We start from the raw sequence: 19,800 nt of genomic DNA, 5'->3' as shown, positions 1-19,800 counted from the left end.
AGATGGTTTGACTAACTTACCAAAAGTCCTTTAAAATCAGAGTTTCCAAAATGGTTTGGGTTGAAGGGAGCTTAAAGCCCATCCAATCCATCCCACCCCTGCCATGGCAGGGACACCTCCCACTGTCCCAGGGTGCCCCAATGTCCAGCCTGGCCTTGGGCACTGCCAGGGATCCAGGGGCAGCCACAGCTGCTCTGGGCACCTGTGCCAGGGCCTGAATCCCAATTCCCAATATCCCATCCATCCCTGCCCTCTGACAGTTTGGATCCATTTCCCCCTGTCCTGTCCCTCCATCCTTTATCCAAAATCCCTCCAACCTGAGCTCCAGCTCCCAAATAGATTTATCTACAGACTCAAAATATTCCCTCCCCAGAGATTGATCTGTAACATTGACATTGAATTTATTAAAAAGCAATTTATTGTAGCAAGATTGATGCACTCTTCCCCTCTTGGACTTGTAGTTTAACCCTCCCCCGTGTCAGTTTAAAACTGAACTTACAAGAGCATTAAACAACCCGTGTATGGGGGATTTTTTTGAAATGATTTCTCTTGTACAGGCAAATCCATGAAGAAGTGGGTGGAGTCCATTGCTAAGATCATCAGGAGGAAGAAGGCGCAGGCGGACGGGGTGAGCCACAACATCACGTTCGAGAGCGCGCCGCCGCCGCTGGAGTGGCACCTGTGGCGCGTGGGGCACGGCGAGGCGCTGGAGCTGATGACGCTGCACCCCATCGAGATCGCCCGGCAGCTCACCCTGCTCGAGTCCGACCTCTACAGGCACGGCCCTCGCTCTGCTTTGCTGCTCTCGGGGTTCAGAGCTCTGGGGAGGCTGGGGAGGGCAGGAGCCTGAAATGGAAAATGGAAAATCTTCCCTGTTGCATTTGCGGGGTGCCCCAGTGAAGGCAGGAATGATGAATCTGACTCCATGTTCTCAGAAGGCTCATTTATTACTTTATAATACTGTATTACATTAAAGAATACTGTATTAAATTATACTAAAAAATACAGAAAGGATACTTACACAATGCTAAAAAGATACTAATGAAAACTCGTGACTCTTTCCAGAGCCCCCACACAGCTTGGCCCTGATTGGCCACTGAGTAAAAACAATTCACACGAAACCAATGAAACAATCACCTGTGGGTAAACAATCTCCAAACACATTCCACATGAGCACAACACAGGAGAAGCAAATGAGATAAGAATTGTTTTCCTTTTTCTCTGAGGCTTCTCAGCTTCCCAGGAGAAAAATTCTGGGTGAAGTTTTCAGAGAATGTGAATGCCACACCATCCCTCCAAATTGTTGTAATTTTGAAATTAAGGGGCTCTCAGGCAAAGATACGAGAGTAGGAAAAGCAGTTCTTTACTAGGAAAAGTTAAAATATAAATGCAATAGTACAAAAAAAACCAGAAAACAAACCACTGGCAGTTGGAACAGGCCCTGACACCCATGGTGGCTCAGCCCTCCTGCAGAATAGGAATAACAGATCTTTATTAGGGAAATTAAAAATACAAATGCAATAGTACAAAAAAAGAAAACACCACCACTGACAGAGTCAGACCATGCCCTGCCCCCTGTGTGTCAGGGGGTGTCCCAGCCCCATCCAGGGGGGCTCAGCCCTCCTGCAGTGCCAGCTGTGGCTCTGCTGCAGCAGGGATCCTGCACAAGGGGGGAGTTTTCCTCTGCAGCTCCAGGGCTGCTGCAGATGGGCCTGGGCTCCCTCTGGCCATGCAGGGCAGCAGAAAGCTGCTCCTCTGGCAATGCAGGGGGCAAAGGCTGCTGTGCTGGGCCAGGCTCAGATTGGATCCAGGTAGGAATGCTTGGCTCCTCCCCTGGGCGGAGCATCTCCCCATGGGATGCTGGGATTGGATCAGCCCTGCAGGGACACTCAGTGGCCATGGACAGCAGAGATCTCCTGGAGGGAGGGTTGGCTGGGGCAGAGAGAAAGGAAAAACTGCCCGTGGACAGCAGAGAACTGCCCCATTAGTTAGGAATAGAATACACACCCCCATTTCCAACCCAAGACAGGTTTTCTTTTTTTTTTTCTTTTTTTTTTTGTGTTACGGTTGGTATTAAAAATGCTTAAGATGGTATTTTTTGTGTTTGGACTTAAATGTTTATTATTTTTTAGTTATATTATAGTTATATTATCGTTTTAGTTATAGTTAGAAGTTGGGAGTTTTGTAATACTTCACTAATAATTTACAAAATGGCTTTGTTTAGCTCTTTCTACAAGGTTTTTTAAGGATAAACTGATTAATTAAGAAATGACACTTAAATTATTTTTACTTTTAACTTAATAACTAATTATTTGTGGTTTGCAACGTGGATTTTTCTATCTAATTATACAATACTACTTAAACTCATGAAGAAGGTGAAGAAGAACTAGCTACTGCTTTAATACTTCTATTTTGTTTTAGATATATTATTCTGTTTTAAAACTTTAAACTCTAAGTTTTCTACTATGTGATATTACACATTTCTATTTAAACTCTACACTCATAATCTTAATGCTATTATATAATTTTGGAAGCTTTCTCTGCAGCTTCAGGTTAAATGTTGTGTTTGTTTGGGGTCAGTGTCTTTCAACACAAAAAGTTAAAAGTTCTCAGCATCAGGGTTCCAACACTCTCACACCTTTTTGTCATTATTTCACCTAAAAAATGCTCCTCATTCACACCATCGGTCAAAAATACCCTGAGCCTTCCAGAGTTTACAGGAAGAGGTTTCTTTGCTGTGTGCTCTATGTTAAAATATGCAAAGAAGTAAAAAAAAGAGAATTTTTATCTCCATATCAGACTTGTGACAACAGAAGTGCTGGGGGGATAATTCAGGAGTCTTACAAAATTCAAATTATAAAATCCTGTTCCTGCTGCAGTGATGGGAGGTTTTGTGTTGAAACCAACCTGTTGCTGCAAGTGCTTCACCTTCTTGTTTTCAGCTTTTAACTTTTTCGAAGTTGTTTTCTTGCCCTTTCAGAAGATTAAACTCACTCCTTTGTAATCTCCTTATCTGAAAATGCTTCTTCAAAATTATCCAGTTTCAATGAAGATACAAATGTATTTCTTTCTGTACTCAAAAAGTTGTGGTTGGTAGTAGATGAGGTGGGATTGGATTTGTGAAATAACAGGTCGTGATTAAGGGGAGAAATCATCTTTTGATGCACAGTTTTTATTGGTACTGAGAATTTTCCTCCTGTTTTTCATTGCCAGGGCTGTGCAGCCTTCTGAGCTCGTTGGCAGCGTGTGGACGAAGGAAGACAAGGAAATCAACTCCCCAAACCTCCTGAAAATGATTCGTCACACCACAAACCTCACCCTGTGGTTTGAGAAGTGAGTGCAGGGCTGTGCCATTGAGCACTTCTGCCCTGGCTGTGCTTTGGCCTTTGCTGGCTCATTGCTGCCAAATCCTCCCCTGACTTTCCAACTGGAACACGTGTAAGATGTGATTACAGAAATTCCTGCTTGAGATTCCGGAGAGAGAGCCAAAATCTGCATGCTGGATGGGTTTTCATGGAAAAAAATTTGATTTAATAAGTCAGAAAGTGTCAGGTTTTGTTTCTGAGTGTTTCTCAAATGCCATCTTTCGATCAGGTGCATCGTGGAAACGGAGAACTTTGAGGAGCGAGTGGCTGTGCTGAGCAGGATCATAGAAATCCTGCAGGTCTTCCAGGACCTCAATAATTTCAATGGAGTTCTGGAGATTGTCAGTGCTGTGAACTCTGTCTCTGTCTACAGGCTGGATCACACCTTTGAGGTGAGTTCAGGGCGTGGAAAAAGAAATTAAATCAGAATCCAGAGCTGGGTCCCACACGGTTCTGCAGTGAAATCCATTGTTGGCAGCAAAGCCTCCCTGGAGTAAAATAGAAAAAAAAGAATGGGAATTAAATGGTTTGAGTTTTGCATGACTCTGAAAAGCAGCACAAGGCCTTGAACTTACAATCAAACGTTTAATTTTTATTAAAGACCTAATTTTTTAACTTTAAAGTTAAAATAACAATGTGTTTTTAGTAATCTGGAATGTTTTCTTCGGGATCCACATGACTGAATTGTTGGGGCTGCAATCCAGAGCAACCCATTGCCACAAGAGGTTCTTTGAAACCTTCATTTCAATTCCCAAATTTTGCTCAGAGAGCCAGGGATTTACCTTGTATTTACTAACCATGCAAATGGTTCTTTGAAACCTTCATTTCAATTCCCAAATTTTGCTCAGAGAGCCAGGGATTTACCTTGTATTTACTAACCATGCAAATGGTTCTTTGAAACTTTCATTTCAATTCCCAAATTTTGCTCAGAGAGCCAGGGATTTCCTTTGTATTTGCTAACCATGCTGTTGAGAACATTTCCATCCCTATTTTTTTTTTTTTTTTAATTTGGACAACTCAGGCACTCCAAGAAAGGAAGAAAAGAGTTCTGGATGAAGCAGTAGAATTAAGCCAAGATCATTTTAAGAAGTATTTAGCTAAGCTCAAGTCAATCAACCCTCCCTGTGTGCCTTTTTTTGGTAAGTGACATCAATTTTTTTGTGTGGTGTCACTCTGAAGTTGAGTTTGCTGCAGATATATGGTTAAAAACTGCTTTTTTTAAAATCAGGAATATACCTAACAAATATCTTGAAGACAGAAGAAGGGAATCCTGACTTCCTTAAAAGACAAGGGAAAGAATTAATTAACTTCAGCAAGAGGAGAAAAGTGGCTGAAATCACAGGAGAGATTCAGCAGTATCAAAACCAGCCCTACTGCTTACGGGTTGAGCCAGAAATCCGGGTGAGCAGCCATGAAAAATCCCTTTGGGGACTGGAGAGGGGGAAAATGCCAAATAATCCTCTAACACTGGACTAATTTTGCATGAATAGTGATTATCAAAAGAGGGGGGAGCAGTGGGTGGTAGACAACAAAGGACCACACAAAGGAGCAGCCAAAAGTGGTGGAAAATGACATTTTGAATCACTGAATTATGAGTATTTCATTAAATTTTTCTCTGTGTGCTTATTTTTTTAAAATATTCTTGCTACTTGTTTCATTCAGAAATTCTTTGAAAATCTCAATCCCATGGGGAAGATACCAGAAAAGGAGTTTACAGATTATCTGTTCAACAAGTCCTTGGAGATTGAACCTCGGAACTGCAAGCAGCCTCCTCGATTTGTGAGTTTTTTATTGAAATTTCATGAGAACACCCTGAGTTGGAAGGGAACCACAGGGATCATCAGGTCCAATTCCTGCAGTATTTAATTAAAATTAAATTGCTACAATTCACTGACCACTATGGAAATAACACAGGTTATCTCAATAAGCCAGATAGATTTTGTTCAGAATTCCTTGTCCTGAGTTGATTTTCCCACTTGATTTAAAAATACTTCTGCTCCTGATGTTTGTCACTACTAAAATATATAATCTTTGTTTGATTTTAAAACTCACTTTTTCCCCCAAAACTTGAAATATTGCTGTTAAATTTGTATTTCTTATCATACAGTCATATGACAAAATATGGAGTAATATTTTTCATTTCACAATACCAAGAAGTCCTATATTAATACTGATTAAAATATTACTTTTATACATAATATATTCAGTTTTCTTTAAGATAATTTGTGGTTTTGTTTTGTCTAAATATGTGGTATTATTGCAAAAACTGCAGGCTTTACCAGGTGCAACCCTTTTTGCTGAAGAAAACAGAGTTCCATTTAAAGGAGTAGCAATTTTTGGTTTAAAAAACCCAGCTCCTGGAGCTCAGAGTTCTTTTTAAGCACGAAAATCACAATTTGGAGCGCTTGGTTTTTATATGTTGTAATTGCCTGAGGAACTGCAGCCATGTCTAATTTTTTGGGAGAGCTATAAATCATTTTTGCCATCTCTTGTTAGAGGAATGAGTAAGATGATGTTACAAAAGTGGCAAGAAAACACCAGAAATTGCTGTTGCAAAAATGTTTCTGACAGTAATGTTATTAAAATCTTTTCTAACAATTGGAGTCCAGTCAGCTGGGCAGGGATTCTTGACAGCTCATGATTTCCAAAGAGAGAGAATCTTACTGGAATTTCAGGAAAATCCAGCTGTGGGTGCTGCAGTGTGCTGGACACCACTGAAAATGGGGACATAATTCACTTTGCAAGGCTCAGCTTTGAGCTGGGCTGGATTAACCCAGGCCTGACCAGGCTGGGTTTGTGCAGGTGTAGGAATTTTTCCTGGATAAACTGGAGGACAAGGACAACACAATTCCAAGTGTGTCCTTGGTCCTGGATGTGTGCAGGGCCCAGTGACCCTCTGGTTTTGCTGTTTCTGTGGGGCACCTGCAGCAAATTTTTATTTCCCAAGGCTGTTTTTCCCACTGTTTTGTCCAGGTTGGCAGCAGAACCTGGACTCTTCATTCCTCATACTTGAGGGGAAATAAAAGATTTTTTCAGCTGCATCCACAGCTTCCCAGCAAACCCCTGCTGTGTAAATAACGCTGCAGCTCCCGTCAGCTGTGCCCCTGTGCTGCTCTTGGAGAAATAAATCCCTCAAAAATACCTCAAAAATACCTCAAAAATACCTCACAGGGCCTTGGGAATGCTGCAGTGGGGAATGGAAGAATTGTTGGGAATGCTGCAGTGGGGAATGGCAGCAGTGTTTGGGAATGCTGCAGTGGGGCAATGGCAGCAGTGTTGGGAATGCTGCAGTGTGGAACATTGCAGTGTTGGGAATGCTGCAATGTTTGGAACGTTGCAGTGTTGGGAACGTTGCAGTGTTGGGAATGTTGCAATATGGCAGCAGTGTTGGGAATGCTGCAGTGTTTGGAACATTGCAGTGTTGGGAACGTTGCAGTGTGGAATGTTACAGTATGGAGCATTACAGTATAGAAGCTTGCAGTGTTGGGAATCTTGCAGTATTGGGAGCAGTGTTGGGAATGTTGCAATATTTGGAATGTTGCAGTGTTGGGAGCAGTGTTGGAAACATTGCAGTGTGGAACATTGCAGTGTTGGGAGCCGTTTTGATAATGTTGCAGTGTTGGGAACATTGCAGTATTGGGAACAGTATTGGGAACGTTGCAGTGTTGGGACCATGTTGCAGTTTGGATCATTGCAGTTTGGAATGTTGCAGTGTGGAATGTTGCAGTGTTGGGAACAGTGTCGGGAACATTGCAGTGTTGGGAGCATGTTGCAGTTTGGAACCTTGCAGTTTGAGAACATTGCAGTGTAGAACCTTGCAGTGTTGGGAACATTGCAGTGTTGGGACCATGTTGCAGTTTAGAACCTTGCAGTTTGGAACCTTGCAGTGTTGGGACCGTTGCAGTGTTGGGAGCGTTGCAGTGTGGGAGCTGTGCAGTTTGGAACCTTGCAGTGTTGGAACTTTGCAGTGTTGGGACCGTGTTGCAGTGTAACGTTGCAGTGTTGGGAACATTGCAGTGTTGGGAGCATGTTGCAGTTTGGAATGTTGCAGTGTTGGGAATGTTGCAGTTTTGGGAACAGTGTTGGGAACGTTGCAGTGTTGGGAGCGTTGCAGTGTTGGGAGCATGTTGCAGTGTTGGGAACATTGCAGTGTTGGGACCATGTTGCAGTGTAGAACGTTGTAGTTTGGAACCTTGCAGTGTTGGGAGCGTTGCAGTGTTGGGAGCATGCTGCAGTTGGAACCTTGCAGTGTTGGGAACATTGCAGTGTTGGGAACGTTGCAGTGTTGGGAGCATGCTGCAGTTGGAACCTTGCAGCGCGGAACCTTGCAGTGCTGACAGCCGCCCTGTCTCCAGCCCAGGAAAACAACGTACCCGCTGAAGTCGCCGGGGATCAGGCCCAACGCGGGCAGGCACGGCTCCACGTCGGGCACGCTGCGGAGCCACCCCCTGCCCCTGGAGAAGGAGCCCAGCAAGATCAGCTTCAGCAGGATCGCCGAGGCCGAGCCGGAGACGGCGGCGTCGGCGCCCACCTCGCCCAGCACGCCCTCAACGCCGCCCGTGTCGGCCTCCTCCGAGTTCAGCGTCTTCCTGGACATTGACCTCAACAGCTCCTATGGTAAATGACAGCTGAGCACGGGTTCATCGTCGTGGTGCTGGCCCCCAGGCTTCCCAAATGTGCGCCAAGATTTTAAAAAATTAATAGCAAAATGTGAAGTAATTAAATGAATTCCCAGCGTGAGTTAAATTCTCCAGTTCAGGAGTGGTTTTACACAGGAAATTCTCATTCGTGTTTGCAGCAGATAAACTTGGGGGGTTTTCTGATCTTTCAGGTTATTCAGGCATTTGTTCTGTGCTGCAGTGCAGTGGTTGTGTCTGGAAATGGTTTAATGGATTTTTTTATTTCCCAGGTAACAACAGCATCTTCGCTCCTGTGAACTTGCCTCAGTCGAGTGAGTGTTGGAACTGTGTTAAATTTTAACTCTGCCTGCCCTGGGTTCAGGACTGAACTCTGAAATCTGGGATGGGAATGTGGGCTGCATTCAGAAGGGCTCCTTTTAGATCAGACGTCCAGTAAAGAATGTAAAGCCTAAAACTTAAACTGCTGGTTTAGTTTGGGTTGGGGTTTTATCTGCAGGCTCTCACATGATTTTCCTTCTGTTTTCAAATGTCCTTGATGATTGTTTTGTTTGACTAAAGCTACAAATAAAGCAACTTGATAATTTCCTAATCCCACATGGTGAAAACAACTGCTCTGTTGCTGGGAAGGAAGAAACACATTCTGTACCACATCTGTGAGGGATATCCTGCTTTCACCTGGGTTTTCAGCTGTTCTTTTTATTTATTCCACACACATTTTTTTAAATATGATTAATTTATTTTCCAGCTGGAGAGCACGGGCCTGATGTAGACACAGAGCTCAGTGCACTCCTAAGAGGAAAACAAAGGTGACAGAAATCACCAATACAAGTCAGGGGTTGTGTTGTGTTTTAATTTTAGGATTTTTTTCTCCCTCTAAGAACTCACTTGGAGTTCCCTGGATTTATATTCGTGTCCCTCAGCATTGCCTGCAGGCTGCTGATGCCTTTTTTTGATACTGGACATAGGAGAACACTTTGTGAGGCCTGGATCAGATAAAGCAGTGAATTAAAGAAATTCCTGCTGCTGAAGTTACTGGTTCACGTTGCTGTGAAGCACAAAGATCTTACTTGACTTGCTTTGAGTTTGGCTTGATATTCCAGAATATGTTCCTCAGGTATTGCACAAGGAGTAAAAGATCTGCTCTTCCCTCTCCAGAGACTTTCTTCAGCTCCTGGGGGAGCTTCCCTAAACTGAGTGATGAGCCTCAGAACCCTCCTCCACTTCCTCCACGAAAAAAGATGGATCAGGATGCTTCCAATGCTAAGGTATTGCTGTCCTGGATCGAATAGCTGTGGTGATGAACTGGGGAATATCTAGAATAATTTCTCTTGGAAAAGACCTTGAAGATTGTCAAGCTCAACCATTGATCCAAACAGGGCTCTGTCAGTCTGAAAGACTTTGAGATGCAGAGCTCCAGTTTCCTGTGTTCAAGTTTTGCATTCCCAGTGTCCAAACCCTGCTAGGAATTTCAGGAACAGAGTGTTCACATTCCCATCAAGGGCACAGCTGCTGTGCTTCTGACAGCACCACTAGCACAGGTCAGGAGAATTCCTCATCTGAATGAAGACTGCTCTTTGTCCAAGCATCTGACAAGGGAAATGGCTTTAAACTGAAGGAGAGCAGGTTTAGATGGTGGGACGGTGTTCACAGGGGTCTGAGGAGGAGGAAGAGATGAGGATCTGACTCCATGGTTCAGAAGCCTGATTTATTATTTTATTATATATATTACATTAAAACTATACTAAAAGAATAGAAGAAAAGGTTTCATCAGAAGGCTGGCTAGGAATAGAATCAGAAAGAATGATAACAAAGGTTTGTGGCTCAGGCTCTGTGTCTAAGCTGGCTGGGCTGTGATTGGCCATTAATTAGAAACAACCACATGAGGCCAATCCCAGATGCACCTGTTGCATTCCACAAGCAGCAGATAATCAATGTTTACATTTTGTTCCTGAGGCCTCTCAGCTTCTCAGGAGGAAGAATCCTAAGGAAAGGATTTTTCATGAAAGATGTCTGCGACAAGATGGGATGTTGGGAATTGGGAATTCCTGGCTGGGAGGGTGGGCAGGCCCTGGCACAGGGTGCCCAGAGCAGCTGGGGCTGCCCCTGGAGGTGTCCAAGGCCAGGCTGGACAGGGCTTGGAGCAGCCTGGGATAGTGGGAGGTGGGGCAGCAATGGGATGGGAGGGGCAGGAATGGGATGGGATTTAATTCCCTTCCAACCCAAACCATTCTGGCATTCCCTTTCCTCCACCGCAGGGCAATTCCAAGTCGGATGACGATCCTCCAGCCATCCCACCTCGGCAGCCGCCGCCTCCAAAGATCCAGCCCCGCGTTCCCGCGTACAGCGCCCCGCTGGAGCAGCCGCTGCCGAGCCCGCCGCCTCCTCCGCCGCGGGACCCCGTTCCCGACACGCCGCCGCCGGTGCCGCTGCGGCCGCCCGAGCACTTCATCAACTGCCCGGCCATGAGCCTGCAGCCGCCGCCGCTGGGCCGCTTTCCGCGGGAGCCCGAGTGGCTGCGGGAGGCGGGCTCCGGCCCCAGCTCCCCGGGCACCCCTCCCAGCACCCCGTCGCCGCGGGTGCTGCGCCGCTGCTGCGTCCTCAGCGCCAGCCACAACAGCCTGGCCCAGCCGCCCGTGCCGCCCGTGCCGCCCCGGCACAACTCCAGCCCGCAGCTGCCCAAACTGCCGCCAAAGACTTACAAAAGGGAGCTCTCCCACCCTCCTTTGCACAGACTGTCTTTGCTAGAAAATGCAGAAACTCCTCAATGACCTTAGCCATAGTAGTCATTGACACTGGAATACTGTTTGTAAAGTTCCTCTTTTTTTTTTTATAATTTATTCAGAAAAAAAGGCAGTGTATTTTAGTATTTTCACAAATTATGCTCTTAAAGTGCTGCTGATCAAAAAAAAAAAAAAGGTTTAAATTGGAAAAAATTCAGCCTACACACATTCCAGCCTGTGTGGTTGGACAGCATTACCCTCAGGTGAGCAGCAGCATTGCCTTGGTTCACATCCTCAGTGCCGACCGTTCTGCCAGGACACAAAATAGACCTTTTGCACTGTACACTACACTAAGTGAATTTAAACTGACATCATTTAATTGCACTGAGCCAAAAAAAAAAGGTGCGTCTGTGGAATTTTTTTTCAAATTTGAGCACTAGTGGCCTTTTTTTTAATTAAGGAGACCCAGCAATGGGATGATCAAACAAGACAAGGATGCAGAGTGTCACAGATTTGAAACCTCTGACCACTTGCCTTGAGGTTCCTGAGTGACAGCTCCTGTTCTGGAATATTCTCATGCTATGTCTTAATTGCCATTGATTTGCTGCTGAAGACAAAGAAAAAAAAAATAGGTTGAAATCTAAATACCAAAATATTCCTTTGGTGTTGGTTCTTTGGAGAAAGGATGAAGGAGGAGTACCCGTCTCGGATATCGGGGAGGATCCCGAGTACTTCACGTGCATCCTGTTCAGATGTGCCTTTTTTGTTTTGATAGGCAAAGATGTCTTAAGCTAAAGAGTTTGTCTGCTGTTGTGGAGAACAAAGCTATGCGCCTGTACAATTGTTTATATTGTATATTTACAGATATGCTAATGACGTGTATAAATTGAAGTTGACTTGGAGGCCTATAACACAGTCTGCTACTGCTGGGACTGGATCCGGCCAGCAGCGTTCCTTCCCTCTGGCCTGGGGCAGTCCTGCCTTCCAGACCTGATAACTCCCTCTAGATCCACACCTAACTCCTGAATCCACTTTGGAAATTGGTAGCATTTAAACCAGCAAACACTTAAAGCTTTATTAAACTTTTTAAACTGATAAGTGAATGGAACTTTTCTTTGCCAGTCGAACGGCCGTGTTTGAACTGGTGTGAGAGTGAGTCTGTTTTACTGGTAGTTCTGTAGCAGCATTTATAAAGTGGCCTTCACAAGCCACATTTTATTTACTGGTTTGTGGCCTTTTACTGTGCTTTGTATCAGAGTTCTTAACAAGATTAATAAATCACCCCAGTCTTAATTTTTAAGAGCTTGAGCAGTGCGTGTTCCTTGCAAGGACAAGGTTGGGAATTGCATTTTTGACAATACAAAATGCCCCAATTTTCCATGCTGCTGGTCTCACTTTGGCTCATCCCAGGCTTCCAAATCACACTCCAGCTTCTCATCAGTCTGCCTAAGCTGCTCCCATTGTCTTGGGCATTCCATTTGGAAAATTCTCCTTTTTGGAAAGGAGATAGGACTGAAGAGGGATGTTAATTAGAAACCCCCTGAGTTGGAAGGGATCCATCAGGAGTCCAACTCCTGGCCCTGTACAGGATCACACCGAGAACCCCCAGTTTTCTCCTCCTCCCAATTTCAGCTGTATTTTTCTATCTTTCTATCTTTTTTTTACTGCCTGTCTCCTCTGTGCTCCTTCCCTGAGGAAGAAGAGAGGTTTGGAATCCATTCATACTTTTTACAGGAGAGCTGCTTCATTTTACTAAAATAAGGTTCAATAAGTCCCAGATTTGTGATGCACAGACTGGAAGTGCAGGTAGGAAATGGAGGATGACTTGGAAAAGTGGAATTCTTTTTTAGACTATTTACATTAACTCTTTTGAAGTCCCCACCAGCAGCTATTACTAAACAAGGAATAATATTGTTTCGGACTTTCGTGTGTTGTTGAAAAGGAAAAAATTCTCTACCACATTTTAGAATATACAGATGTCAGCTTTATGCTTTCCTGTAAAAGTGCTTATGTCAGAACCATTTTGAATATTCCACAGTAAAATATATCATAGTATGGCCATGGAAAGTGGTCAAAGGCAGTGAGATTCCCACCAGCATGGTTCAAGAGAGCAATAAATAACATTTCAGTTACTTCATAATTAGAGGGGTAGGTAAAAAGAACAACAAAAAAAAACTGCTGGAGGGGAAAAATGTGAAGTTTGGGTTTGAAATTGGCTCTTGTGGGAAAAGGCAATTCCCTCAGAAAACAACTTCCCAAGGCGAATCTGCCGACCGCCAAGAGGCCTCACATTGCTCTAAAAGAAATGAAGAAATAAAGTAATAAAAAAACCCTTTTTTCCACATATCCAAGGGGGGGAAAAAATCTAAAACCTTTGCATTTCAAGATGTCGACACAGAATCAGCTCATATTCAGTTGCTTGATTAAAACCTCTTTTGTGAGTTTATTAAAACCTTTTCGTAGGTTTGTTAAGAGCTTTTTGTAGGCTAAATCCTTTTCTACAGGTTTATTAAAACCTTTTTCATAGGTTTATGAAGACCTTCTTCATAGGTTTATTAACCTTTTTGTAGGTTTACTAAGACCTTTTTGTACATTCATTAAGACCTTTTTTAAATTTATTAAAGCCTTTTTGTGCGTTTATTAAGACTTTTTTTGTAGACTTACTAAGACTTTTGTAGGTTTATTAAAACTTTATTGTAAGTTTATTAAGACCTTTTTTGTAGACTTACTAAGACTTTTGTAGGGTTATTGAAACTTTTTTGTAAGTTTATTGAGACCTTTTTTGTAGACTTACTAAGACTTTTGTAGGGTTATTGAAACTTTTTTGTAAGTTTATTAAGCCCTTTCTTGTAGGTTTGTAAGACCTTTTTTAAGTTGTGTGAGGGCGTTTGTAACAAAACCTTCAGGAGGGTTCAGGCTGGAGCGGCTCAGGAGGGATGAGGGAGCGGCTCCTGAGGGCTCCGCGCTCCCTCAGGGCCGCGGCTGCCGGAATTCTGGAATCCATTCCGGCTGGACACGGCTGCCGGAATCCTGGGATTATTCCGGCTGGAAAAGTCTCCATGCCCCCGGCTCACAGCCTCTCCCGCCGTGAGGAGCGGGCGGGCAGCGCCGTCCCCTCAGGGCCCGCCCGCCATTTCCTGCCGGGGCGGGGCCGCGCCGCCTCAGAGCCGCGGCCATGGCGGGCTTCGTGCGGGAGCTGGAGCGGCGGGCCGGGCCGGCGCTGCGGCTGGAGCAGCGGGCGGCGGGCGGTGTGGGCTGTGTGGTGTGGGACGCTGCATTGGTGCTCGCCAAGTTCCTGGAGACCGGCGCCTGTCCCCTCGCCCGCCGCCACGTCCTGGAGCTGGGCGCGGGCACCGGCGCCGTCGGCATCATGGCAGCCACGCTGGGGTGAGCGGATTCCCCGCCCGGCGCTGTCTGCTCCCTCAGACCCTTTCGATTCCTTTAAACCCCGTTTTCTGTGCTGTGCTGAGTGTCCCCTGCCATGGCGTTATTCCCTAACCACATTTGTGTGTTACAGGGCGAACGTGACGGTCACAGACCTGGAGGAGCTGCAGGAGCTGTTAATGATCAATATTGAAAATAACAAGCACCTGGTCACAGGGTCCCTCCGAGCCAAGGTACTGAAATGGTTTGTATGAGCCTTTATTTAATGTCTCTGTTCAGCTTTAACGGGGATTCTGGGTTCAGGTTGAAAAAGAGTCGGTTTAGATGGGATAGAGGGAATTGGGAATTCCTGGCTGGGAGGGTGGGAGAGGTGCTGGCACAGGTGCCCAGAGCAGCCGTGGCTGCCCCTGGCAGTGCCCAAGGCCAGGCTGGACAGGGCTTGGAGCAGTCTGGGACAGTGGAAGGTGTCCCTGCCATGGCAGGGGAATGAATGAGATGGGATTGAAATTCCCTTCCTACCCAAATCATTCTGGGATTCTGTCATTCTGCACTGCCTTCATTCAATTGCTAAATAACTTTAAATACCGCTGTGAGAGGGAAACTTAATGTGAAAACACAATAGTTAACTTTGTGCTCAGTCCTTTAATATATGTTGTTACTAAAACTTCTTTTCACTTTTTGTGGTTTTTTTCTTGTTTGTTTTTTTAGGGGTGAAGATGTAACAGAATTTCAGCCTCCTCCTGATTATATACTCATGGCTGATTGCATTTACTATGAGGAGGTAATTGAGGACTTTGCTAAACCCCTGCAGAAAGGTTTCTTGGGAATGGGGTGAGATCAGTGTGTTTAGTATGAGAAGTGTTCAGGTAAATGTTGTACTCATGTCATGGTCCCTGTGGTTTATAGGAATAGGTAGAACAAAACTGGAAAATGCATTTTTGATAGATGTAAGGGCCATTTGACATAGAACCAGAGACTATTTTTATGTTAAAAATCCCAAATTCAATGTTTGTGCCATCCCCCCCCTTTTTTTTAACATTGGGAATCGTGAAGCAAAATGTGAACTGTTGAAATCATTGGTAAATGAAATAATGGAATTTATAAGTGCTAAGTGTGCTGTTTGGGTTCTCCTCATGCTTTCCTTGGGAAGGCAGGAGGATAAATCCTGCCACAGCTGAGTGGTTGTTGCAGTCTGCCTCGTGTGCTCAGCTGGAGCTTGCAGGATGTGCACAGAGAGCTGAGGGAAGCTGCAGGAAAAGGGAAATAACCTGACAAACCCCATGTCCCAGTGCCCTTCCAATGGCTTTACCAGCCCCTGGCATTGAGTCCCTGCCTGTTGCTCCCATTTCCCTCCCCTGTGGTCTGGATCTGAGCCATCCTCCAGGAATAATTGAGAAAACTCTCCCTTTTGGAGCACACTGAGGAGTACTCATTGTTGTGTGCCTCCAGGAAGTGCCCACTCAGCACTGTGGGATGTTTCTGGCTTGGATTCCAGTTCACTTTTCTTGGTCAGTCTGGGAAATTCTTCTCCTGTGAGTCCCCTTTCCTCCTCTTGCTTCCCAGCTTTTCCCCCATATTCTTCTTGTCCCAGTTCAAGCACTAAAAATAACCAGCAGAAAAGTGAAACTGGGAGGTTCCCTCTTGGGTGAAGACTTTAGCTAGAGGGTGTTGCAACCAGTGAAATGAACTTGAAATCCACGTGGGAAATGTTTCACCTTTTTGGGCAGTCCTTGGAGCCCTTGCTGAAGACCCTGAGGGAGCTGACGGGCCCTGACACTTGTGTGCTGTGCTGCTATGAACAGAGGACTGTGGGGAAGAACCCTGAAATTGAGAGGAAATACTTTGAAGTAAGTGAGTTTTAAGCATATTTTCTTTTAGGCTGCTCCGTTGAAAGCAGAGGGAAAATACAAAGTTTTGCTCAGGAACTCAAAACTCTCTCCTGAGTGATAGAGGCACTTCTGATTAAAATCCTTCTCTCTAATGAGAGCCCATTAATTGCTTTAATTGAATATTCCAGCTGTGTCTTGTGTGCAGGTGAGGAAAAGCAGCACAGGGAACACCTGTGGGGGATGATGGTCAGTGCAGGTTTAACTCTGCACCTGTGCTGACTGCTCTTGTGCAGGATTAAATAATAATAATAATAATAATAATAATAATAATAATAATAATAATAATGAAAAGGGTGAGAATTCCAGGAGATTGATGTTAATCAACGCACCTGTTTGCTAATTAGTGCCTCACACTTGTGGGGCCCTGGCTGTGCTCAGCTCTGAGGTGCTGCTCCCACAATGAACTCAACAGGTCTTGGTGTTTCTGGCTGATTTCTGTATTTTATCTTTTTTTTTTTGTGATTTGTTTCCTTCCTTGCCAGGTTCAGCCCAGGCAATCTGAGCACAGCCCAGAGTGATGCTGGGGGATTTTAAACTGGTTTTTTCTCTCCTCTCCCTTTCAGCTGAGGGGGTTGGCAGTCAGGCAGGTGCTGTGGTTTGGTTTAGCATTTTAGGGATTGAAGCAAAATCATGGATTCACAGAATCATTTAGGCTGGAAAAGCCCTCTGAGATCAAGTTCAACCATCCCCCAAGCACTGCCAAGGCCACCACTAAGCCATGTCCCCAAGTGCCACATCCACGCATCTCTTAAATCCCTCCAGGAGTGTTTTACCAAAAGCATAATCAGATTTTTCTGGAGTATTGGAGGTGTCTGTAGCTTCAAGTTATTGCTGGAGCAGTTTAAATGAGGGTGAGGTGCTGCATGGTGGGAAATGTCTGGAACTGTTCTTTTGGAACTGTTGTTTGTGGAACAGCTGCTGCAGAGGGACTTTGAGCTGGAGAGGATTCCCCTGGAGAGGCACGACGAGGAGTTCCGCAGCGAGGACATCCACATCGTGAGCATCCACAGGAAGCACAGGGTGGGTGCACAGCGTCCAGGCTGCTTCGGGTTGTTGGGAAGGGACCTAAAGCTCCTCTCATTCCACCCCTGCCATGGGCAGGGACACCTTGCACTGGCCTGGTTCATGGCACCGTTGGCAGCTGCTGCCAGGAATTCCCAGAGCTGCTGTTTCCTTGGCACAGCGTGAGCATTCCAGGGGTGGAGCTCCAGTCTGACTGTGAAATTTGGGATCCCGTGGAGCCGTGGAGCCACAGCCCTGCTTTGTTCCCAAACCTGGTGCTCCAGGTGCCAGCCTTCCTCTTCCTGGTCAGCACTACCTTTGAGCTTCACACTTCTGCTTCCATGCTCCGGTGGGGTGGGATCTCCAAATTGGAGTTTAGAGGCACCAAAGTAATAAAAATAAAATGCCTGGTGCTGCTTTTGGCACCGTGGGCTCTGCTGTGCCACCCTCTCCCCAAAACCAGGCTCTAGATGTGATACTCAGCAGCTGCCAGGATTGCTTTGATCATTTTGGGGTTAACTGATGAAGCGTGAAGAAAATATTTTGCATATTGTGCTGACACAACGTGCAGGCTCAGCTCTTGAACAAAACCAGGCCACTTACAAATCCGTCATCTTTGTGAAAATCTCTTGACAGAATTCCCCGTCGTGAGATCTTTGAGCGCAGGATGTGTCCCCTGGCAGAGCTGTGGAGCAGCGGGGCTGGGATCGCAGCACGGAGGGACTGTCTGCGGTGTGCTTGTGACTCATCTGCGCCGAGCAGCTTCTGGCTGGCCCGCTCGGCGTCTGACAGCGCCTTCCGGCCGGACAGCTGCGGGCTGCCCGTGCCTGCGGCCCGGGGAGGCGGGGAATGGGGCCGGGGGAGCGGCCCGGGGGCTGTGCCGGTGCCTCTGCTGCGGGAGCGGCCCGGGCAGTGCCGGGGCTGTGCCGGTGCCTCTGCTGCGGGAGCGGCGCTACCGAGCCCCTCCCAGGGCGCCACGCTGGAACCGCCCAGAGGGGAAAATGGGAGCGGCTGGAACGGCCGGGTCAATAAAACTTTGGCACCGGAGTTGGGTGTCAGATGTGGGTTGTTCATTCATGTGACCGTGTTCACTCGAGTTTTGGGATTGGGGAAGAGATGAGGATCTGACTCCATGTTTCAGAAGGCTGATTTATTATTTTATGATATATATTACATTGAAACTATACTAAAAGAATAGAAGAAAGGATTTCAGCAGAAGGCTGGCTAAGAATAGAATAGCCAAGAATGATAACAAAGGTTTGTGGCTCGGCTCTCTGTCCAAGCCAGCTGACTGTGATTGGCCATTAATTACAAACATCCAACATGGGCCAACTAAAGATCCACCTGTTGCATCCCACAGCAGCAGATAATCAATGTTTGCATTTTGTTCCTGAGGCCTCTCAGCTTCTGAGGAGGAAAAATGCTAAGGAAAGGATTTTTCACAGAAGATGTCTGTGACACATTCATCCTGTGCCTCCTGTGTCGTTCCCTCCTGGGAGGTTCATTCCAGGAGCTGGGGCTGTCCTGGTGGTGGTTCCTGCACAGATAAAACATCTGTGCAAAATCGTTCTGCCTTCTGTTTTCACCTGTGCTATTCTGGTGCAAAGATCCACAGTGTTCAAGTTTGACACCTTCAGGTTATTCTGGTGAGCAGGTTCCTTGTGGCTCTCGGTGTTTCTGCCTCTTGGAGCTCAGTGGTGGCTTAGAGGAGGAATTTTGCAGCAATTCTCACTTTTCTGTGGTGGAAGCAGCTGTGGAAGTTGGGTCTGTGACAGTTACTGTGGCTGAGTTTTCTCTGAGAAGCTGGTGGGTTGGGAAGGGCTTGGTTTGCAGGCTCCCAGGAGTTTCCTGCACCTGCCCTGAGCTCAGGCTCCCTTTATCTCCAGTAAGAGAATTCCTTGCAGACTTCCCACATCCTAAACCGCCGTCCTGGCTTGCCGAGCGATGATTAGCGAACACGAGAAGTTAATTTGTCAAACCACACGTGTTATTTGTTACCTTGTTATGAAAAGAGCTCCTTAATTACCCAGTGGCCTGCAGGAAGGGATTTACTGGAATGTTTACACCAACGTGGCTTCCCAAGTGGAAGCTCTTATTGCAGAAAAATGAGGAGAAGATCCCCAAATCCCAGCAGTGGTGGGGATGTGTCACACTGGGACACTCTGGCACCCTGCTTGGTGCTGGGGGTGCTGCAGAGGGGAGCAGCCTTTCCCAAGGGTTTGGAGCTATGGAATAATTGTTTTATCTGCAGGATGTGTGCTGTCAGCACTTCCTTTTGCACAGGGCTCAGATCTCTTCTTCAGAAGAAAAAGGGAAGAGGTTGTGCTTGTTCTTCCCCGCTGGCTGCTGCTGTGCCCTCAGCTTTGGGCCTGTGTCACTCAGGTTGTGACTGTCCCTGAGTGACAGGGACCTCGTGGGGGGGGCTGGGTGGTGTCACCTCCTGTCACCGGCTGCACCGGCCAGGGGGATGTAAAACCCAGCTGCTGCTGCTGGGAGAGGAAGCTGCCGCTAAGCAGGGCAGCAGGGCGGGGCCACCCGAGGCACCACGTGAAACTGCTGCTTCTGGGGAGGAAAAAGGGCTTTGGGACAGGGGATAGATCCTGCTGGGGCTCAGCTCCGCCGTGCCCGAGAGGCGGCCTGCTCTGAACTAGGAGAGGGTGTGCAGCTCTCATGGAAATGGGATGGCAGGGAGGTGGTGATCCTGCCTCTTGCCAACCTCTCTGTTCTCACCTGTCCTGTTTGTCCTAGTTGGACTTGTCCTGATTCCTTGGAGAGTTTTGGTGCCACTTCCGTGGAACTC

The 19,800-nt window shown here is 46.3% G+C and overlaps 2 protein-coding genes across 2 annotated transcripts in view; both read left to right on the top strand.

Moving 5' to 3' along the window:
* Positions 1-12,025, top strand: part of SOS2 (SOS Ras/Rho guanine nucleotide exchange factor 2) — a 57,125-nt gene extending 45,100 nt beyond the window's left edge. Inside the window, exons 14-23 of the mRNA XM_064715917.1 lie at positions 558-777; positions 3,214-3,333; positions 3,595-3,757; positions 4,387-4,504; positions 4,594-4,766; positions 5,028-5,144; positions 7,721-7,982; positions 8,275-8,316; positions 9,161-9,270; positions 10,261-12,025. Coding sequence (XP_064571987.1) covers positions 558-777; positions 3,214-3,333; positions 3,595-3,757; positions 4,387-4,504; positions 4,594-4,766; positions 5,028-5,144; positions 7,721-7,982; positions 8,275-8,316; positions 9,161-9,270; positions 10,261-10,773 — 1,838 coding nt within the window. The 3' untranslated portion in view covers positions 10,774-12,025. The remainder of the gene's footprint in view (positions 1-557; positions 778-3,213; positions 3,334-3,594; positions 3,758-4,386; positions 4,505-4,593; positions 4,767-5,027; positions 5,145-7,720; positions 7,983-8,274; positions 8,317-9,160; positions 9,271-10,260) is intronic.
* A 1,868-nt stretch (positions 12,026-13,893) lies between these two features.
* On the top strand, positions 13,894-18,029 carry VCPKMT (valosin containing protein lysine methyltransferase). Its single transcript, XM_064714416.1, has 6 exons — positions 13,894-14,112; positions 14,243-14,353; positions 14,818-14,890; positions 15,837-15,956; positions 16,914-17,018; positions 17,637-18,029. Exons 1-6 carry the CDS (start codon positions 13,901-13,903, stop codon positions 17,649-17,651), a joined length of 636 nt encoding a protein of 211 aa, XP_064570486.1. The 5' UTR covers positions 13,894-13,900; the 3' UTR covers positions 17,652-18,029.
* Positions 18,030-19,800: the final 1,771 nt, after the last annotated feature.

The sequence above is a fragment of the Zonotrichia leucophrys genome, chromosome 5, assembly GCF_028769735.1.
Source record: "Zonotrichia leucophrys gambelii isolate GWCS_2022_RI chromosome 5, RI_Zleu_2.0, whole genome shotgun sequence".
NCBI lineage: Eukaryota > Metazoa > Chordata > Aves > Passeriformes > Passerellidae > Zonotrichia > Zonotrichia leucophrys.
The sequence above is the reverse complement of the archived record's forward strand: the minus strand, read 5'-3'. Positions and strand labels throughout refer to the sequence as shown.